Here is an 18,657-nt window from a genome sequence, read left to right as displayed (position 1 = left end):
GGTGAGCACACTCTAAGCATGGACAGCAGGGCAGGTGGGCAGGCGGGAGCATCTCAGAGATGACTCAAGTCACCCCTCCCATGTCCCCGTGCCACTCCAGGGGAAAGGCAGGGATCTGAGGCAGACAAAGGTAGGACCTATGGCTGTGCCAGGTCATTGGCTAGAACACAAGGGGACTTACAGAGACCACAGCCAGATTCTACTTGTCAGCCCCTCCTCCAGCTGCCCGAGGTAGCCAACCAAGCCAGGAGCCACCTGCATCCAGACAGGTCCCTGCTTTACCTGCAAGGCCTTCGGAGGCCAGCATGAGTCACTTCATGTCAACACAGCAGAGTAGTGCAAAACAATAGATTTTTATTTGTTCACAGTTAAACACAAGCAACTGCCTTGACATTTTAGAACATTCTAAGAAGGACAGCAAACCCTTTTGATTCCAATTCCCATTCATTTAAGATTGTACCATTTTCTCTCGCAGTTCTTGTTTATGGCATCTGACGTGGATTGTTTGACATGCTTTTTAAGATCGAGGCGGGAAGGTTTAAACCTTTTGACGAGAGGACTTTCTCAAACTTAAGTAAAAGCAGTCAGTTAAAAAAAAATCTTTTTTTTTTTCACTGATGGGATCCCTTTAAACTGCAAGTTAGCCATATGTGGTTGATCCATGATTGAGTTATAAAACTAGATTACGTCTTAGCAAAATCTGTTCCTCCGTAATATGTTTATTATGGTCCATAGAAGTCTTCTGAAAAGTGATCACTGATTCTTCCTGGTGCAAAATGCCTGGCTGCCTCTTTGATCAGCCAAAGTATCTGCTGCATCCAGCAGCGCCGTACCCTCCTGTCCAAACACTGTAGCGAGGTGGGGGAAGGGAGGAGGGGTTGACGTTGGCGGGAGGGGGTCTCAACGCTCAGGACTCTCCTCTAAAAGATCTATTCCAATGGTTCAACTATCCTACTTATCCCACAGGATAGACAATTCGGTGGCAATGGGAAGGGATAGGAAGGGAAGGGGGAAGGGGGAAGGGGGAAGGGAAGGGGGCAGAGGGTCCTCTGCCTTCAGTAATTGTTTTCAAGGCCAGAATCAGTTGTGGACACAGGTGCTCACTATCCCAGGCAAGATTCCCTCTTCTCTCAGGTGAGCACGTACAGACTGGAGGACGGTGTGGAAAAGATGGAAACACCCTCCCCATGCATGTCAGACAGGCAAGGATGGGAACATGAGCCTCAAGGGGACAAGGGTCACAGCAGCAGCCTCAGGGACGGGCCCCAACCTAAACTTGCTCTTTCACCTATACAGAAAAGCGCCATCAAGGGCACTGATTCCTCTGCAGTGTCAGGGAGGGTAAGGCTCGTGTGACACAACTCTGGACAGAAGCACATACACAGACACGGTGGTGCTGGAGACGTGTTCCGGCACGTGTGCCTCGGGAGTGGACAGGGAGGTGTGCTGATGGGTCATTCCTGGAGCCCCTCTCTTCCCCGCAGGAGACAAGCTCTGGGTGGGATTGTGCTCGTCAGGGACCACCCCAAGAGGGGCTGGCTTCTTCCAAGAACATTCCCAGGCTGGGTGGCCCCTCACCTGCACAGCAGCTGGGGACCAGGCCTCCACTCTGCCCACACCCTTCTTACACCTGCGTGGCTTCCTGCCACTTCTCGGGGGTCTCCATCAGAGAAACAGTCATCTGCATGTGGCACTTCCTATCACTTGTCTTCCATTCTGGCTTCGAGTGGCATGTTCTAGTATTTGGTACAAACTCCCACTGTCTAGTCATAGCACATGCTATAGTCTTTACACACAGACACCCAATTTTTCATTTGAAACTGTGAGTCTGAACTGCTGAGGCCCAGCTCATAGGATCCCCTCATTGCCGCCACTGTTATCAGTCATCCCCTCGTATGCAACAGCAAGACTTTGGCCTTTTGTGACAAAACCACTGGAAACTACACAGGTGGTGGCAAATGGGGCCAGCTCAGGGCCTGGAGTTTCATGTTCTGCCATCCTGACTTTGCTCTGTGATGTGCCAGCCTCTGGGACCACGGCGGCCTGCTGGACTCCCAGGCTCCCTGCTCAGGAGAGCTGGCCTCTTCCCCTCTGCACAGCACATGCACTCCGGCTCACACAGTAGCTTAACCTATCGCCTCCATCTGTGCTCCCGGAGCCTGGTATGAACCCCTGGCAGCTGAAACACAGCTGAACACTAGGGAGGCCACGTGTGCCCACCGGCCGCACCCAGCTGGGCCTAGCACTCAGCTGCACGGATGCTTTTAAAAAAAACCTCTTGACCCAAAAAATGACCCCTGTCTCCTCTGTGTCCTGCCTTTGGATCGGTTTTCTCACCCATGACAAGCCCCTCCTTCCAATATCATACTAACAATTTTTGTGGACTTTATGGCAAAACCCCGTCAAAACCTTTTTTAAAATCCCTCAAAGTCCTGTCTGGGAGAGGTCCATGTGCATCTGTCCTACAGCAGACTCAGGAATGTGCCTTCTCTGTGGAGACAATGCTGCCATCTCTGCCCGCCCCTGCCCCACCCCCCCCTTGACCCCCACCGCTGATACTGTAGTGCTGCTTTTGAAAACAAATTTCATGCTGCCCAAGAAGCAGACTCCAATCGCAGGGCCTGTGCCGACCCTGGTTAGTGTCATGTGGGGATCAGAGCAGGTCACGCACACTGGCCACATGGCCCTGAGGCTGACAAGCCTGCTCTGAGTGGCGGGGTGGAGGCTGCTCAAGCCCGACGTGGGTCAACACCAAGCGGCTTGAACCATCTGGTTCTGCCCCTGATGCTAATTATTCTAAAACATTTGCCTCGCTGGCTCCCAGATTCAAATTCCCTCTAGTGTCCCTCTACTATCACCTTTCCATCCTTTAAAAAACTTGCCACAACCCGATCAAGTGACCTGTTGACTCCTGGCAGGCAGGTTTCTCGTTTTTAAAACTGAACTAAATCTGGCTGCTGACTTGATTCCTGAAACTGTTTAGGCTGGGTAAGTTCAACAGGCATCCAGGCCTCAATGCCCCAGCCTTGGCTGAACAAAACGCATGACCCGCTAGAACCCAAAGGAGGCTGAGCGCAGCTCCCCTGGGTGGGCTGTGGTTGTCGAGCTGAGCAGACAGCTGGGTGGGAGGGATGTGCCAAGGGCCCTGGGCCCAGACACCTGCCTTGGAGCCTCCAGCACAGGCTGCAGCCCACTTCACCATGTGGCCACCTCCTTCCCTGGATTTTTACAATCCGCCCATGTTTTTTAAAAGGTTTTTTTCTTTCTTTACATTGGCCTCTGCCTTTGCCGATTAATCAGGGAAAAGGCTTTGATTTAAATGCCGGGTGTCTTTGTTCTGTGGCACAGGTCTCTTGGGCTGGGGGAGAGTGAGCATTTTGACCTGGTTTCAGTAGATATCCAGTTAACATTTTTTTTCCCTTTCTGAATTTGTTGTGTTTTCCTTTTCTAAAACTGACCTAGGAATAGGATATACTCGATTTTAAGCTTTCCTTTGGACAAATTCACCACATGGGGTTATCAGTAATCCATAGAGGACATCCAGCGGCAATTGCCAGGTGGGGCAAGGCCAGGCACAGTCGAGCACACTTGAAGATTCTGTCCTGATGAGGCCTTGTGCCCTTGTAGTCTTGGTGACACAGCATCTCTTATGACCTAGCTCCCTCTGGTCAGAGGTGCTAGATTATTTACTGCAACACTACATAGAAGAGACCTTTACCCTCACATGCTGGAAGCTTCTGTATGCGGTAAGATTTCGTACTGTTACAATCTGTCTTTTCCCCTTTCATGGCTGACCCCTCTTTTAACTCAAAGAATAAAAAGAGGAAAACCAAGTTCATCAGCTCTTTCCTACCAGTCTCCCCCTGCCTCAGCAAGGACACTAAGCAACAACTCTTAGGCTTCTAGCATCAACCTCCAGAGCCTGCATTGAGTTCAGATGCTGTGCTGGGTCTCCTCCCCTGAGCATGTGTGGTCATCCCAGGGTGCATGTCAGACTAACTTTGTCAATGCTCAGCCATTACTAACATGCAGGAAGGGAGCAGAATCAAGCTCCCTGGAGGGCCGGCCCCAGAAAGTTAGGGTGATGTGAGAAAGCTGTTACCTTTTTGGTGGTTTAGAACCTGCAATGGTGAGGCGGCTCTACCAGCCTGAGAAGCAATGAAGAAATTCTTTGGACCTTCAGAGCCTTTCTGCTGCAGCATCACCAAGAAACATAAACTCAAAGCCTCAAAGAGGCTCATGGGAACACAAAGGGAGAAAGGCAGACAGACGGGGGCAGGGTGCGGGGGGAGTGGGGTAGGGATGAACCACGAGGCTCAGCTAGCAGATCCCTGCTCCAGGGGCAGTTCCCCATCCACAAGGGCTTCTCGGGCAACTACTCAAGCCACCAACCTTCCCTCCTGCAGAGAGTAGGTTTTACTGCCCCCATGCCAGTCTGGTCAGAGCAGTCCCAGCTTTCCAGCAAACACCAAATAAATAAGAGGTAGGGGGGAAGGGGATGGGGCATTCCCTAAGGGGAAGGATGGTCTCCACGGTGCCAGTTCCAGACTTCTCTAACAACAGACATTTGTTCACACAGAACTTTCTAGGAAGCTTATCAGAACTGCCAAAAGAACGTAAGGATGAATAAACTATTGTTTCTCTAGATCTGCTGCTTCAGATGCTGAACTTCAGAACCAAAAAGCAGTGAAAAAGTCTCATGTAAAAAGTTTCCACATGAAGATGACCAGCCTTGCATGCTACATCCCTGTGGAAAGGGACAAAACCAGACTTACCTGCAACACCACCAATTACCTGGGCTAATGGAGAGCCAACCCATTCTCCAAGTTTCAGGAAAGGAGAGAGTGGTGTGTTAGACTCAAAGAGTAAATTTGGCCTCATATTGCACAGGTTCAAAGGGTGCAACCATTATGGGGGAAGGAAGAAAATAAAGCTACTGAGGAACGCAAACTGGCCCTCGGATTAGTCCACACTGCTGGGTAAATTAAAGACAGGCTGGGGAGTGGGCTGAGGGGAAAGTTAAGAGGCATTTCAATGCCAGATCCAAAAACCGTTCTGCATTCAGTCAACTGTCAAAAGGACCTCCATCCCATTTCCACCGCGTGAGCTAGCCACCCAGACCCTAGAAATAGGAAAGCCTGGGAACGAGCATTCACACTTCCTGTTCTATGCCAACAACCTGCAAGTTAACACTGATTGACCGTCATCCTTCACTGTGTTCATGATGAGTCTCATTGTAGTCCATGATGTGGAGCTGTCCAACACTGTCTGGGTTCGGGGAGGTGGGGTGTGGGCCATCAAGGGTTGGGGGAGTCTTGGCTTCCACACCCAGGTCTTTGCCCAGTTCTGTCTTTAGCGTCTCAGAAAGGCTACTGATGGTCACACTGTCCTCATCACACTGGCTCTCACTCTTATTACGAAATAACTCTCGTGCCTTCATGCCTAGGAAGCTTTTTGAACTGGGAAGGGAGCCGACAGTAGTGGGAATGCTGGTGGCAGGCTCTCCCACGGTCGTTTCCCACCGACTGCTGAACAGGCCTGCCCTCTGGTTGGGGGGTTTCTCTGGGGTTGAAAGCTCGCTGCTGCTGCCGCCACTGCTGCCACCTCCACCCCCTCTACTTCCACTGCTGCCCCGTGCACCACCAGGCCTGGGGGGCTTGGTCTCGCCGTTGTGGCCAGATGCCTCTTCATGGTGGTCTGTTACAGAATCTGAGCAGCCATCCTTACAACAGGCAAGCCTATAAGAAATCCAGGGGGGAGAAAAGGGACAGTGTTGGCAGCATCTGTGCTGGGAGCCATGCAGCTACAATGGCATGCTCACACAGACACTGAGCTCTGCACTTTAGAGCAGAGAACCCAAGAGTGAGGTCTCAGCAAGAGAAACCGAGTCTCAACGAGGGAGAGGAGACAAATGGCACACGAGGACACCTCCTGTGACTACATCTCGCGATTCGGGGCCAAGGACAGGGACGCAGAGAGACCACCGGGCGCAGGGGGAGTCTGAGTGCCGCAGCCCTGCCTAATGCAGGGAGGGTTCTCATGCCCTGAGAAGCATGCCCTGTTTTGCTGCTGGCAGCTCAGGGACGAGGCTCCTGCTCTCGCCTCTTTGTTCCTACCTTTCTTCTGCTGCTTCAGCTGCTTCTGCTTTTTCTTCTTCAAGTTTCTTCAGGAGCCCATCCTTCTCCAACCTGCCGTATAAATCTAAGATCTCCAATTCAAACACTTGGGTGATCCTTTTCTGAGCCTCGTACCTGCTCTCTGCCGCCTGCAGCTGTCCTCTGAAATACAGACCATCCCAGAATATAAAATGCCCTACCAACAAAGGAACACATCACTGCAGAAACCTGTCCCCACGGGAGTTACCTTGCCTGGACTTTGACGTCCTCTAAATATTTCTTCTGCTCCAAAAGAAGGTGGTCTTTCTTGGCCAAGTGAGATTCCAGTTCCAAAATCCGTTTCTGAGAGGTATCGAGCCTCTGATTCTGCTGGAGAACGTGGCTTCTGTTTTTCTCTAATTCTTTCCGACACGCAGCTTTCATCATCTCTACCTCCTACAAGAGGTGCTGGAGTTAGTCCCTGAGAAAACGAATGTGCTGCATCCACTGTGCAAAACCGAGGCACTAAGCATTGAGGAGGCACTTTGGTGCACTGCTGCTGGTAATCGGATTTGGTACAACTTTCTACAAAGTAAGCTGGACGAAAGTATTAATCTAATAACCCCTCCTGGAAATCTGCCCCTGAGGAAATCATTTGAAACAAGACTAGACGTTTTGGCACAAAAAGAATCATGCAGCATGTTTAGAAGGGCAAAAAAAAAAAAAGTACTGTTAGTCTAATGCCAGGAGAACAGTTAAGTGAGTTAAGGTACATTTTGTATATACTTTAAAGTTTTTAGTAAACTTACAGTGTATGTGTCAGTAAAAAGATAAAAAAGCAGGCTTTACATAAAACCACATGAACAGTAGGATCAACCACATAAACGCTGACAATCACAAACACCCAATGAAACCATATAGATATTCAGTTAAAATTTCAACACAGTGATGTCGTGGGTGCTTCATTTTCTTTTAGATTTTTCTCCTCTCACACCGATTAAGGGAAAGCTAGTGGGCGCAGCATGGTGGGCAGGTTGCCCTGCAGGCTTACAGATCACGCCAGGCAGATGCGCTGCCTGCCGACAGACCAAACCAGGTGAACCCACGGCAAGTGTACACTCATGCTCAGGAGAGACACAGAAAGAACATTCTTCTAACAAATATGTGTTATGTTCTTGTTGTGTGTTTTTTACTGCAGTAAGGTATACATAACATAAAACTTACCATAGATTTTTTATTAAAAAAGATAAACCCTAAGTAGCAAAGAGATGAGCTTCCATGGAAGTGTCCCTGCCTTGATGATTAGCAGTGAATGCTTTCTTGGTGCATAGAACTCCACAGCTTTACACTCAGAACTGCACACCAGATCATGTGGCCATTCTAGCTGTGCCCAAGGGCTCCAGACTTCAACACAGGTTAGGTGAACAAATCGGGCCTTTGTCATCAGTGACAGTAGCTCTTTATGGAGAATCAAAGGAAGTACTGAACTAGGAGCATCCATGTGCCTCCATGAACCCTCACAGCCACTGCAGGAGGTGCTATACTCAGCACCTACCAGCCAAGCCCAATTGACCCTCAGATACTACCACCCTGCCTCCCCACTTGACTAAACAAGAGGAAGCCTGACTCCTGGCCCAAGGGCAAATCCTGACAGGTTCAAGGCAATGACTGAGCTAGGAATGGGCACAAGACACATTCTAGCCAACAGCAACGGTGGGAAGGCTGGTAAGGGGTTCCTGGCAAAGCTTCCTCACTGAGAGAGACCCACAGGAAGCGACCTCTCCTCTTTCCAGGGGAAATAGTGGTGTCTATCTGTGAGCACCCTACCTGTGCATACACCATGCAACCATCGGCAAGCCAGCCAGAGGACAAAGTTGCTGCGATATGTCAGGTGAGGCAGGAGAATGGAAAGAACTGGGAGCTTTTTAGGAAAAAAAAAAAAAAAAAAAAAAAGTCCTAAAAAAAAAGAGTGGCACGTTCTACTGAGTGAGCCAGTCAGATGCCCCATAATGAGACTCTCTGATGCTGTTCATAAACTGCTTACATGACCAGCCTGGAACTCACCTGCTTTGGGACTTCTTGTCAAGTGAAAGCAACTTCTTACTGTTAAGCCGGGTTAGTGGGCTTTGTTGTTCCGGCTTATGAATACAGGCATGACATAACTGCTGTATGTCAGGGTCATCACGTCTCCTTAGGGAGTGTGAAGCAGGGCCCCAAGAGGTCAGGTGGCTCCAGAGGCCCCGGGAATCCAAGTGTTCCAGTTGAAGGCAGCACCAGAGAGGCCAGCCCAGCTGTGACTTCTCTCAGCAGATATGAGGAATGCATTTCAGTCAGCATTTTCAGAGGTTCTCCTGTCTCTTAGGTCTGTTTACCCCTCGTTCTTTCCCAAACCCATTATACCTCCAAAATGAGTGCTAGCTGGTTTCTAGAAAGTTCCACATTTAACATCCTTCTAAAGGGAGTCTGAATCTGAGAGCTGAGAGGAGCTGAGAAATAAGGAGTAACTCTATTATGAAAATTGCATCTCTTTGTTTCTAAGACTACTTTTTACATTTGGTCAAAAAAGGAGCTTTACAAAGCACAAGCCTAAGAAATCCTAAAAAGAAAACCTGTGTGTGATGGAGAAGTTAGTGACAGGAAGCATCTGAGCATTTACTATTAAAATTCCATTCGAACTCATTCCCGACTCATTCACTAACATTACCCGAGGCTATTTATGAAGTGACATAAAACTTCTGCCTCAACACCACTGGTGAGACACTAATTAGTGTAAGATCATCCTGATGCTGGCCTTGTTGCCAGGACTGAACCACCATCTGCTGAAATTAAATTCAACATAAAAAGGAAGAAAAAATACGTATACCAGTATATACCCACATTCCTAAAAGTTATGTTCAACAGAACTGGCTCCCTATCCTTTTTTTGTTTCTCTCCCCTTCTGCCTCTTGAAGCGGGCACAGGTAAAAGAAGACAAACCCTTTACCAGCTACTCTGTACCAATTACCATGAGATGCTTTCACTTACCCCTGACTTAATTTCAAAGCAAGCCAACTAGAGGAAACAGGCCTATACAACAGCTGAAGAGTGCTCACCCACCAGGCCAGTGAGCGGGGACGGCCACTAGGAAGGCACTTAGACCTCTTGGGAACCATCCTGTGCAGCCTGCTGCAGACACGCTGCCTGCGTCCTATGGGTCCCCACCCCCATACCCTGGGCTGTGGCCCCCCGGGCCCCAGCATACCTTCGTGGTATCCGAGTGCTTGCTCTGCAGTTGCTCCAGATACAGCTCGTTGACCTCCCCCAGGACCAAGAGCTGCCGATTCAAGAACTCCATCTGCTGCTGGACCGACTCGCTGTTTGAGAGCTAACCAAAACACAGGGGGGGGTGGGGGTGCAAAGTGAGGGATGCCATGGCACACATCTGGCAGATGGGCAGTACACAGGGACCAGCTAGTTAGCACCTCAGGGTTTCAGTGCTAGGAGACAATAAAATCCCACAATTTCAAATCCCTTAATGCAATGGCTGCTGGTGAAGAAGGTGTCCAAGGGCCACGATGATGGACAGAAATGCACTTCAAAATGGTGCTGTGCAAAGGCAAAGCAGCAGAGATTTGCTACATCAAAATGGCCACCCACAAGACACCTATAGAGGACCTATAGAGACATCACCTATAGTGATGTCTGTGACCATCACTGCGGGGACATGAGGTCCAGGTTTAAAGCACAGGAAAACTCACTTGTTCATAAGTGACTTATACATAGTGCAGTGAATCCCAAGAAGGGAGGGATCCCAACTCAAGAACTTTTCGGGAACAAACTTTCCACATTTACATAAATGAGTATTTAAGTAAGAGTTCCCTGGGACACACACAGACAAGGTGCACCCAGGCAATTCTCTGCTGCAGAGACTGTCCTGTATGTTGTGGAGTGTGTGCAGCACCCAGGCCCCTGCCCCCTTGATGTCAGTAGCACCAAAAATGCCCCTATACATGCTCACCTCAGCAGGACATATGCTAAAATTGGAACCAAATGCCTCCACACAGTGCCCCATTTCCCCTGAGGAGTGGGAACCCCTGCTGGAGGCACTCAGGTAATATACTTGCCCTGTCTGAAGGAAGAATGTCAGCAAGAGATGTGAGGAGAAGCCCACACCCATTTCTTACCTTCTGGGACACCTGACTGAGCAGCAGCTCGGTGTGACACACCTTGCTGTTGGCCTTCTTCAATTCCAGACGCAGCTCTGCGATCATGTTCCTGCAGTCCTCCAGCTTCGTCTGTCCAAAGAGATGTGCCAGGAAGTTACACAGCACCACCCAGCTGCCGGCCCTCGGATGAGTGGGGAAGCCCAGCCTCTCAGCTGCTCTACTATTCTTGGGCCATTGGGATTTAGCTCCTTAGTTTTAAGAATTAAGTTTTGGTTGATTCCTAAGTTCTTGATTTGTTTAGCAAAAGAACAAAAAGATCTGAGATCAGCTGTCCCCAAATTGTGCACTGAAGAACCCTGGAGCCTGGAGCCACCACAGGGCTGCTGGGAGATTTTAAATTTTTGAGAGGAACGCAGTGACACCTGTCGGTCATCATGTGAATTACAAACTGGAGGAGTTCAGAGTGAGCATGAGCCTGTGGTGACGTAGTATCTTTGTAGAGCTGGGTTCAGGTGTTTGTTGGGATAAAAACCACCATGTGAATATCAGTGTGAAGTGGGAAATGAGGGTGTTAGTGTCCAATGTGACTGCAAGGTCTGAGCCTCTATGGGTATCTGACAGGGGCGCACACAGTAACTGGTAAGTTACTGTGGTCATTTAAAAACAAAATCTAAAAAAAAAAAGAAATACCACTTAAATTTAAGTGTATTGTTTTCAAACAGCTGCTGAGTTGTCAGAATGTAAATACTAAATTGTTTAGACCTGCTTTAACAAGTACACCTGGGGATCCCTGGGTGGCTCAGCGGTTTAGCGTCTACCTTCAGCCCAGGGTGTGATCCTGGAGTCCTGAGACTGAGTCCCACATTGGGTTCCCTGCATGGAGCCTGCTTCTCCCTCTGCCATGTCTCTGCCTCTGTGTGTGTGTCTCTCATGAATAAATAAATAAAATCTTAAAAAACAAAACTTTTGGTTGTGGAATGCCAGGGAAGTTACCAAACTGCTACCGGAACTATGGACAACCCAAGAGAGCCGGGGAACCTTTGCCCTAAATGCAATCTATGTGCTGCAGTGTAGAAAAGCCCTTTGTGCTGGCTGGGATGAGCGAGGCGCTGGTGTGTCCTCTCCTGGCTGCCCGTGTCTGGGGCTGCCGCCCATACCTGCAGCTCCTGGCTCTGGTTATAGAACTCCTCCCGGTCATGCTGCAGCTGTCGGATCTGGCTATGGAGCTGGGTGACCATCGTGTCTCGCTGATCCTGCAGCTGGCTGTACCGGGCTTGTTCCTTCTGTAGACTAACCTTCCAGATCTGGATGTCCTTCTCCTGTAACTTCAACTGGTCTTTCTAGCAGAGACCAAAGACGTAATCATTTCAGCTGCCTTCAAACGTGAGTGGTGAGGAGCACATGTAACCCATGCCAACAGCCACACGCCACCCTGAAGCTGTCATCACAGGCCCCAGCATCCGCCGGTTCACAACCGTCCAGCTGGGCTAGAGGTCACAGGTTACCAATTTCACAGTAGCCAATGGATCGTAAGATGCTGGAAGAACTTTTCTCAGGTACCAATTACTCCCAACAGCTTCCAAAGTGCTAACTAGGGGGATCCTTGGGTGGCTCAGCGGTTTAGTGCCTGCCTTCTGCCCGGGATCGAGTCCCGCATCGGGCTTCCTGCATGGAGCCTGCTTCTCCCTCTGCCTGTGTCTCTGCCTATCTCTCTCTGTGTCTCTCATGAATAAATAAATAAAATCTCTAAAAAAAAAAAAAAAAAAAAAAGTGCTAATTAGCAGTGCTGGCAAAAGACCTCTAATAAATGCTATCAATCAAGGTCACCAAAAATAATGAACATTTATTGGCTGCCCACTCAGGCACCGAGCAAGTAGTCACATGACTTCTTTAGCACCATGCTTAAAAAGTGTGTGCTATTATCATTATTCCTGTTTTACAGAATTGGTAAAAGAGGCTGCAAGAGACTAAGCTATTTTCCTAAGGCAAAAAAGTGGCAGAGCCAAGGCTAAGCCAAGACCAGTAGGCCTCCAGGTCTGACTGGCTTCTCCACTATGTTACAAGAGGTCTGCCATAAAATAACTTGAGGAGAGTTGATTTTGTATTTTGAGAAACAAGATAATGCTCTATGATCACTCTAGGCAATTACAGACACACACACACACACATACACACACACACACACACACACACACACGAAAATCACTCATCCCACAGGTTCCGAGAGCAGCAAGGCCATTTGGAGACCCAGCCAGCACCCCCAACTGCAGCATTGAGTAGACCAGGGACGGAAAGCTTAGGCCCCAACTCAGTGGCCACTGTCTACACATGACCAACAAACACTGCAATGCCCCTTCCACGTAGCCCCCGTGACGCTCACCATAGCAGCATTGTGCTCCTCCAGAGCTGCCGCCTTGATCACCTTGCGGAGGAGCCGCCTGTTTCGGAGAGCATGCTGCTGCCTCTTAAAACGCTCATAGAGTAACTGGTTGTGCAGTAAAAGCAACTGGTTACGGAGGGTTCGGATCTCATCTGAGGGAGGAGAGCCTGATTTTAAAGCAGAGGGAGGGTGGCAGAGATGCCTTTTACAGATGGTTCCGTCAAGACCCTCCCACGGTTAGCTAGCTTAAGAAACACAATTCTTTCAGAAACAAGTCACCATTCTGAAATGGTCACCTGGGTCTCAGCAACAGTCACGTACCAGGGGAGGGGGGAGAGGATTTACTACCCAGCTCCCCATTAAAGGAACACAAAAAGCTAGAACATGGCAGGACTCCTAAGAGCTTCACTGACTTTTCCCCACAGACCCAAACCATACGTACAGTTACTCAAGGCTCCTTTCTTCTCTCCCATGTTGTGTACTCCCCCAGGCACAGCTCCAGCACCACTGACCTCAGGGTCTTTCCTAGGAAAGCCTGGCACAAGGTTTGTACTCTCTGCACTTCTACCCTCAGACACATGCTACGTGGCACTTTTCACAAGTAGAAATGCTGGCATTGCAACATTTGAGACAATAGAGGCCAAGCAGATACGCTGGCTGGAGCCACAGCAGAGGGGAGACCTGCTCCTACAGGGCACACCTCCTTCGAGGACAGAAAAGGCGACAAGCACGCAGGATCCACACAGGCTGGGCCTACAGTGCAAGTAACAACTTTACCTCCAAAGTGGGTCCAGTCGACAGACTTGCTGGGTAAAGACAACCTAGGAAGAAAGGTTTGGGGGAATAAAGTTACCAAGCTCGCCTGGACAACCGTCTCTGGAATGTTGATTGCGCAAGGCTAGATCACATCCTTGTGGTCAAGAGCAGGAGAGGCAGAAGAAAGTTTCAATCCGCAGGTCCACGGGGAGTTAGAGGCGGTGGCGTGCACTGGACGGAGGGTCGACACCCCCACCAAGCATGACCGAGTCTCCAGGGTGCCAATGCCCTCCCTTGGAGCTCACGCCTGGGCCAATGTTTGCTCAACTCTCCAAGGCGACTGAGAGATCAAACATACTACCAGCTATTTTCAACCCTCTGCACTGAAATACACAGCGGGTAGCCAAGTTTAAGGAAAAAGTAGGTAATGTACCTGAGCCTGTTACACCAAATCTCATTCAAAAAGACAAATCTCTGTTAAATTCCACCTGCTGGAATTCTCAAGCCCCCTCCTAACCACTGGGAAGGGTAGTAGGAGGAGGCTTTGAACAACAGCTCAGACAGGCCTCTCCTAGGAAAGCCTGTGTGCCAGCACAGAGGAGGGGTAGGGCCCCCCGGGTTGCCCTTGGGTTGCCCTTGAAATGCCACTGACTAGACCTTCCATCTGACGAACCGTGCTACCCAAACAGGAAAACCAAACCTGCAGCTGGAGGACTACACACCAAGACAGAGGTTCCTAGGTCACCTAACACCAGACCCTCATCCTCACATTCTGAGAGCACGTGTGAGCACGTCCTCGCAGGACAGCGGTGAGGACACCACACAGCTGCGCACGCGCAAAGACGGGAGCTGGGAGGACAGAGAGGAGCCAGCTGCCTCTGTGAACACAGAGAACAAATCCTGTCCCCTCCTGCACTTCCCATATCTTATGCTGAGGGGATGCCTAGGGAAAGGACGCAGCGGCTGGGCCCTTACCGACTCAGCTCCTTGCTGTGCGCGTCGGCTCCCTGCTGGATCAGCCTATCCAGAACTTCTGCTGGGGAGGTTGAGGGCGGGTAGTCTTCCTCTGTGTTTCCTTTTGCTTTCTTTAACAGTTCCTTGGTCTTCTTGCTGACAAAATGATGGGCGGTCTTTGGCAATGCCACCTCAAAAAGATGATCGTAAGGGGGAGGCTGCCCACTTCCAAACCCCACTCCCCTCTGAGGTGGAATTTTACAAGGGCTGGGAGTGAGGATGTTGGTCTCCAGCGAAGTCTGGCGCTCCCTGTCCCCGGCAGGGCTTTCGTGGGTGCCTCCACAGGGCAGGTCTATGGGAGTAAAGGCTTGCTTTGGTGTGTCTGGCCCACGCTTGTCCAAGGAGGAGTTGAAAGGTTCAGGATTCACACTGGTACCCTGAGGACCAGAGGTGGCTGAATGGGTCTTGCGAGGACAGCCCGGGAGACTGTCCGGGTAGAAGGGAGAGTCAAAGCCTCCTCGAGGAACCAGGGGCTCAGTGTCAGCCGTCGTGATCTCTGAGAGCTCTTTTGATATCGCCGCTGAGAAGACGAAGGGAGGTAAGAGACACCACTGTAAACAGGCCATCTAGGTGAGGCTAGGCAGCGTGGGGCTGTGTGGGGTTAAGGGCCATCCAGAGCAACCCATAAAAGCAGCCTTCCTTTCCCTGGCATAGGGCCCACAATAAAACTCCCACCTCCTTCCCCCAGGAGAAGAAAAACCAAGTAAGCCTGGGAGTGTTGACACTAAATCCCAGTTTTCGTAGCAATCGCATCCAACCCCAGAATCCCACACACTACCTTCTTCTTTGTCTTTTTCAACGCTATCTTCATCAGAGGCAAGGTCCCCTAAAAACCCTGGAAGATCACTTAGAGTGACAGAACCTTTGAGGCCAGGTAGCTCTTCTAAAGAAAAACAAAGATTTTATATATATATATATATATATACACACACACACATATATAAAACCCCCACAACTGTAACACTGCTCGCACAGCAATAGACAACATCCATACTGATTCCTCCTGCCAAGTGAAGGGAGAAGGCTAGAAACCACTCTCCCTGGAGTGACTCCAGAAAGCAAGGCTACCACAAAGGGTCTAATTAAAGGTACCAAAAACATAATCCCACAGAAAATAAAATCCTCCATTCTTAATGTCTCAGAGAACAGATAAATACCACAGTCTGACCAGCTCAAAACACAGGTCACAGGTACTTCACTGCAATAGCTTAAAAGCTTTTTTTGGTGTTATTATTAGGTCGGTTTTTAGAATTAATTATACTTCATTATCTCTGAGCTTCATTGTTTTGTGGTGTTCCTGAATTTTCTCCATTGCACAGATAACCTAAGAAGAGACAAGCAAGGTCTAGGGTTACCCAGAGACTTTACCTAATCCTCTGTCGTTTGGAAGATGGTGCTGTCTGTGTAGACAGGGCCTTGCTGAATCTGTTTTCTCTTCCTGAAAAGATAGGTACCATTTAAGTCACAGGGCAGAAAATTACGTTCCCTTAGGTAAAATACATATTCTAAAAATCTAAAACTTTAACACAATATAAAAGAGTTTAAAGTTTAGCTCAGTGGTTCTCAAACTATTTGGTCTCAGGGTGCCTTTATGATCTTAAAAACTGAGAGTCCAGGGCACCTGGGTGGCTCTGTTGGTTGGGTGTCTGCCTTCAGCTCAGGTCATGATCTTGGGGTCCTGGGATCAAGTCCCACACTGGGCTCCCTGCTTAGCAGAGTCTGTTTCACCCTCTCTCTCTGCCCCTCCCTCCTCTGCTCATGCTCTCATTCTCTCTCAAATAAACAAAATCTTTAAAAAATAAAAAATCAAAAAAGAAAGTCCCATAAACTTGTATTTATGTGGTTCTCACTATTGATAGTTACATCAGAAATCAGACCAAAAAATTTAAAACTATTTACTAATTCACTTAAAAATAACAAATCCATTACATGTAAACCTAAGTGATTTAAATTTTTATGAAAAACAACCATAGTTCCCAAAACAATAAAAAGAAACTTAGAGGGGTGGAACTGTTTTACATTTGTGCTATCTCTTCAGTATCTGGCTTAATGGAAGAGAGCTAGATGCTCAAGTCTGCCTCTGCTTTCAATCTGTTGCAATACGTTATTTTGCCTAAAGTATATGTAGGAACTTTTGAGCCCCAGTGTTAAGTAGTTACAAAAAGACTTAATCTTTAATGTCACACCAAAACTTGACAAGGAGTCACTTCTTAAAGGTTAGTTACAGTGTAGGATCTGAAACCATGGCACTCCACCCCTCATACTGTGCTAAAGTCCACTAGTCTACTCTGTACTCTGAATGCAGCTTTTACCTACAGTGGCTCCGAAACATCACACACTGGACATTTAGAAGATACTGGCTTGCCGCATTTTGCAGGGTTTCCCAATGAGGAACTATTCACTATATGACATCAAAAACTCAATTATTCACCAAGCTCTCCTGGACTTTTCAATCTCTTCATAAAAGTCTTGGAGACACTATCAAGGATCATGGTGACAGAGATCAGGTTTTTCATATTCTAATTGCACCTGAAAACCAAATTTTATCACTGATAGCAAAGACTGTCCATTGTTTATTTTGAAGTGACAGACTCAGCTGGTCACGTAAGCAGTAGCCTGTCCCACACCCAGATCTAAATAACCACTCAGTTTGTCAGTCAGCTGATCTTCCAAATAAGACTGGTACTCCACAAAAAATGCAGCTGGTCCAACAATCAACTCAAGTAACGGCACAAGTGTTTGTGATGTCTCTCCTATTTTATCTCAAAGAATGTTAAACATATAGAAATGTCAAGGGTCGCAATATAATAAAATTAATCATTTTTACTGCTTTCTATAGCCCTCTCTTAAGATACTGGTATTTCGGGTTTATCTTTGTTCTTTTAAACTGAAGAAAACATGCCAAGGAAGAAGGCAGCAATGCACACTGGACAGTTTGCTGCTTGCCCTGATTTGTGCTGGGGGCGGGCCCTTCACCCTATTGTTCTGGACCATGCTTATGAGCGCCAAAGTAGTCAAAAGGGGAAAGAGCAGGTTAGTCTTACTACAAAAGCAATCCACCTCCCAGGGTAAGCAGATCATGCTCTGAGAGCGCTAGCCAGTCTATTTTCAGTTGTTCTGATCCAAACCCATCACATTTCAGGTCCAAATTCCATCTGACACAACAGGGTTCCTTCCCAGAGCGAGGCTGCACTCAGGGCCCTGTGCTGGGGCAGAAGGACCATGGACAAGTCTGTACATACCTTCTTGGGAGCTGGGACTGTGGCCTGCTGGAGGGAAATGTGCACATAGTCATCCGAGTGGCACAATGGGGCTGGAGGAGGAGAAGTTGCTGGGGTTCCCAGAGGAGTTCCTTTTCCACCTGCTCACAGACAAGGACAACATATACACCATCACTGAGCCTATTACAAAACTCTGAATTCTTTCAGCCTGCCTGGGACAGTTAAGAAAGCTGCTAGAGAACTTTCTCGGGATCTAAAGCCATCTTTATTTGTTTACTTTCTAGGTTCTGAAAACCCCAGAGTTTGCAAAGCATGAGTTGTCAAAGACAGGCTATTATAAGCAGCCCCTAACTCACTGCTGGATCTAAAAGACAGTTCCTTGCCCTGCACAGTGGGCCCAGGCCAACCAACTGAATCCCACCTCAGACATACATACCAGCTGTACCAAAGACTTTACTGTAAGGGTGTGAGAGATCAGGTGGGACATTTCCAGGAGAAGTTGGAGGAGTGGTCATACCACAAACCATAGATGGGCTCCAAAGAGTAGCCTGGGAAGTTAATACAAAATGTCAGCAATGAGAAGTGAACACCAAGTCATCCCTAAGGCTTATATCCATGACCAAATGGAAAAAGGCATCTTATTTAAAGCTTTATTATGAGACAAGAGGCATTCTGTAAATCTAGCCTCCAAGAGAAACCCAAGTGGGAATAGTGACTAACTTTCCTAAAACCACCTGTCCTTAAGAATAACTCCTAAAAGGAGCAGAATGAGATTTTCCCAAGCATATGCTAAATCCTGACCCAAACAGCTTCACCAGCAAGCAGAGAAGCAAGCAGGCACTCTTTAACACCATACTTGTGGCGGCTCAGTCAACAGCCGTGTCGACGGGGGACTCAGAGTCTGAGGTGGCTGCCCGGGCGTATTTAGCAACGTCAGCCGAGAGCTGGAATAAGGGGTCGAGGTAGCACTCCCTAAAATGAAAGGGAAAGGACATGTGAGGTTAGTGTGTGACTTTAAATTATTCTGAAAACAACAACAAAAAAAA

At 48.5% G+C, this 18,657-nt stretch overlaps 1 protein-coding gene across 7 annotated transcripts in view; it reads right to left on the bottom strand.

Annotated features, from left to right (window-relative positions):
• Positions 1 to 334: 334 nt before the first annotated feature.
• The window catches only part of TSC1 (TSC complex subunit 1), a 50,604-nt gene continuing 32,281 nt past the window's right edge, over positions 335 to 18,657 (bottom strand). For 6 of the 7 annotated variants that reach the window (XM_038548894.1, XM_038548895.1, XM_038548889.1 and 3 more), the window contains 14 exons: positions 18,468 to 18,583; positions 18,048 to 18,159; positions 17,633 to 17,751; positions 15,759 to 15,828; positions 15,169 to 15,273; positions 14,352 to 14,910; positions 13,398 to 13,441; positions 12,621 to 12,787; positions 11,398 to 11,580; positions 10,259 to 10,369; positions 9,337 to 9,459; positions 6,364 to 6,551; positions 6,117 to 6,278; positions 335 to 5,738 (listed from right to left, as the gene is read on the bottom strand). In XM_038548894.1, the coding sequence (XP_038404822.1) occupies positions 5,204 to 5,738; positions 6,117 to 6,278; positions 6,364 to 6,551; positions 9,337 to 9,459; positions 10,259 to 10,369; positions 11,398 to 11,580; positions 12,621 to 12,787; positions 13,398 to 13,441; positions 14,352 to 14,910; positions 15,169 to 15,273; positions 15,759 to 15,828; positions 17,633 to 17,751; positions 18,048 to 18,159; positions 18,468 to 18,583 (2,594 nt within the window). In that variant the 3' untranslated portion in view covers positions 335 to 5,203. The remainder of the gene's footprint in view (positions 5,739 to 6,116; positions 6,279 to 6,363; positions 6,552 to 9,336; positions 9,460 to 10,258; positions 10,370 to 11,397; positions 11,581 to 12,620; positions 12,788 to 13,397; positions 13,442 to 14,351; positions 14,911 to 15,168; positions 15,274 to 15,758; positions 15,829 to 17,632; positions 17,752 to 18,047; positions 18,160 to 18,467; positions 18,584 to 18,657) is intronic. The other variant, XM_038548896.1, reaches the window with a different exon arrangement.

Source organism: Canis lupus, chromosome 9 (genome assembly GCF_011100685.1).
Source record: "Canis lupus familiaris isolate Mischka breed German Shepherd chromosome 9, alternate assembly UU_Cfam_GSD_1.0, whole genome shotgun sequence".
Taxonomy (NCBI): Eukaryota; Metazoa; Chordata; class Mammalia; order Carnivora; family Canidae; genus Canis; species Canis lupus.
Note: the sequence above shows the minus strand (reverse complement) of the source record. Positions and strands in the feature narration are given on the sequence as shown.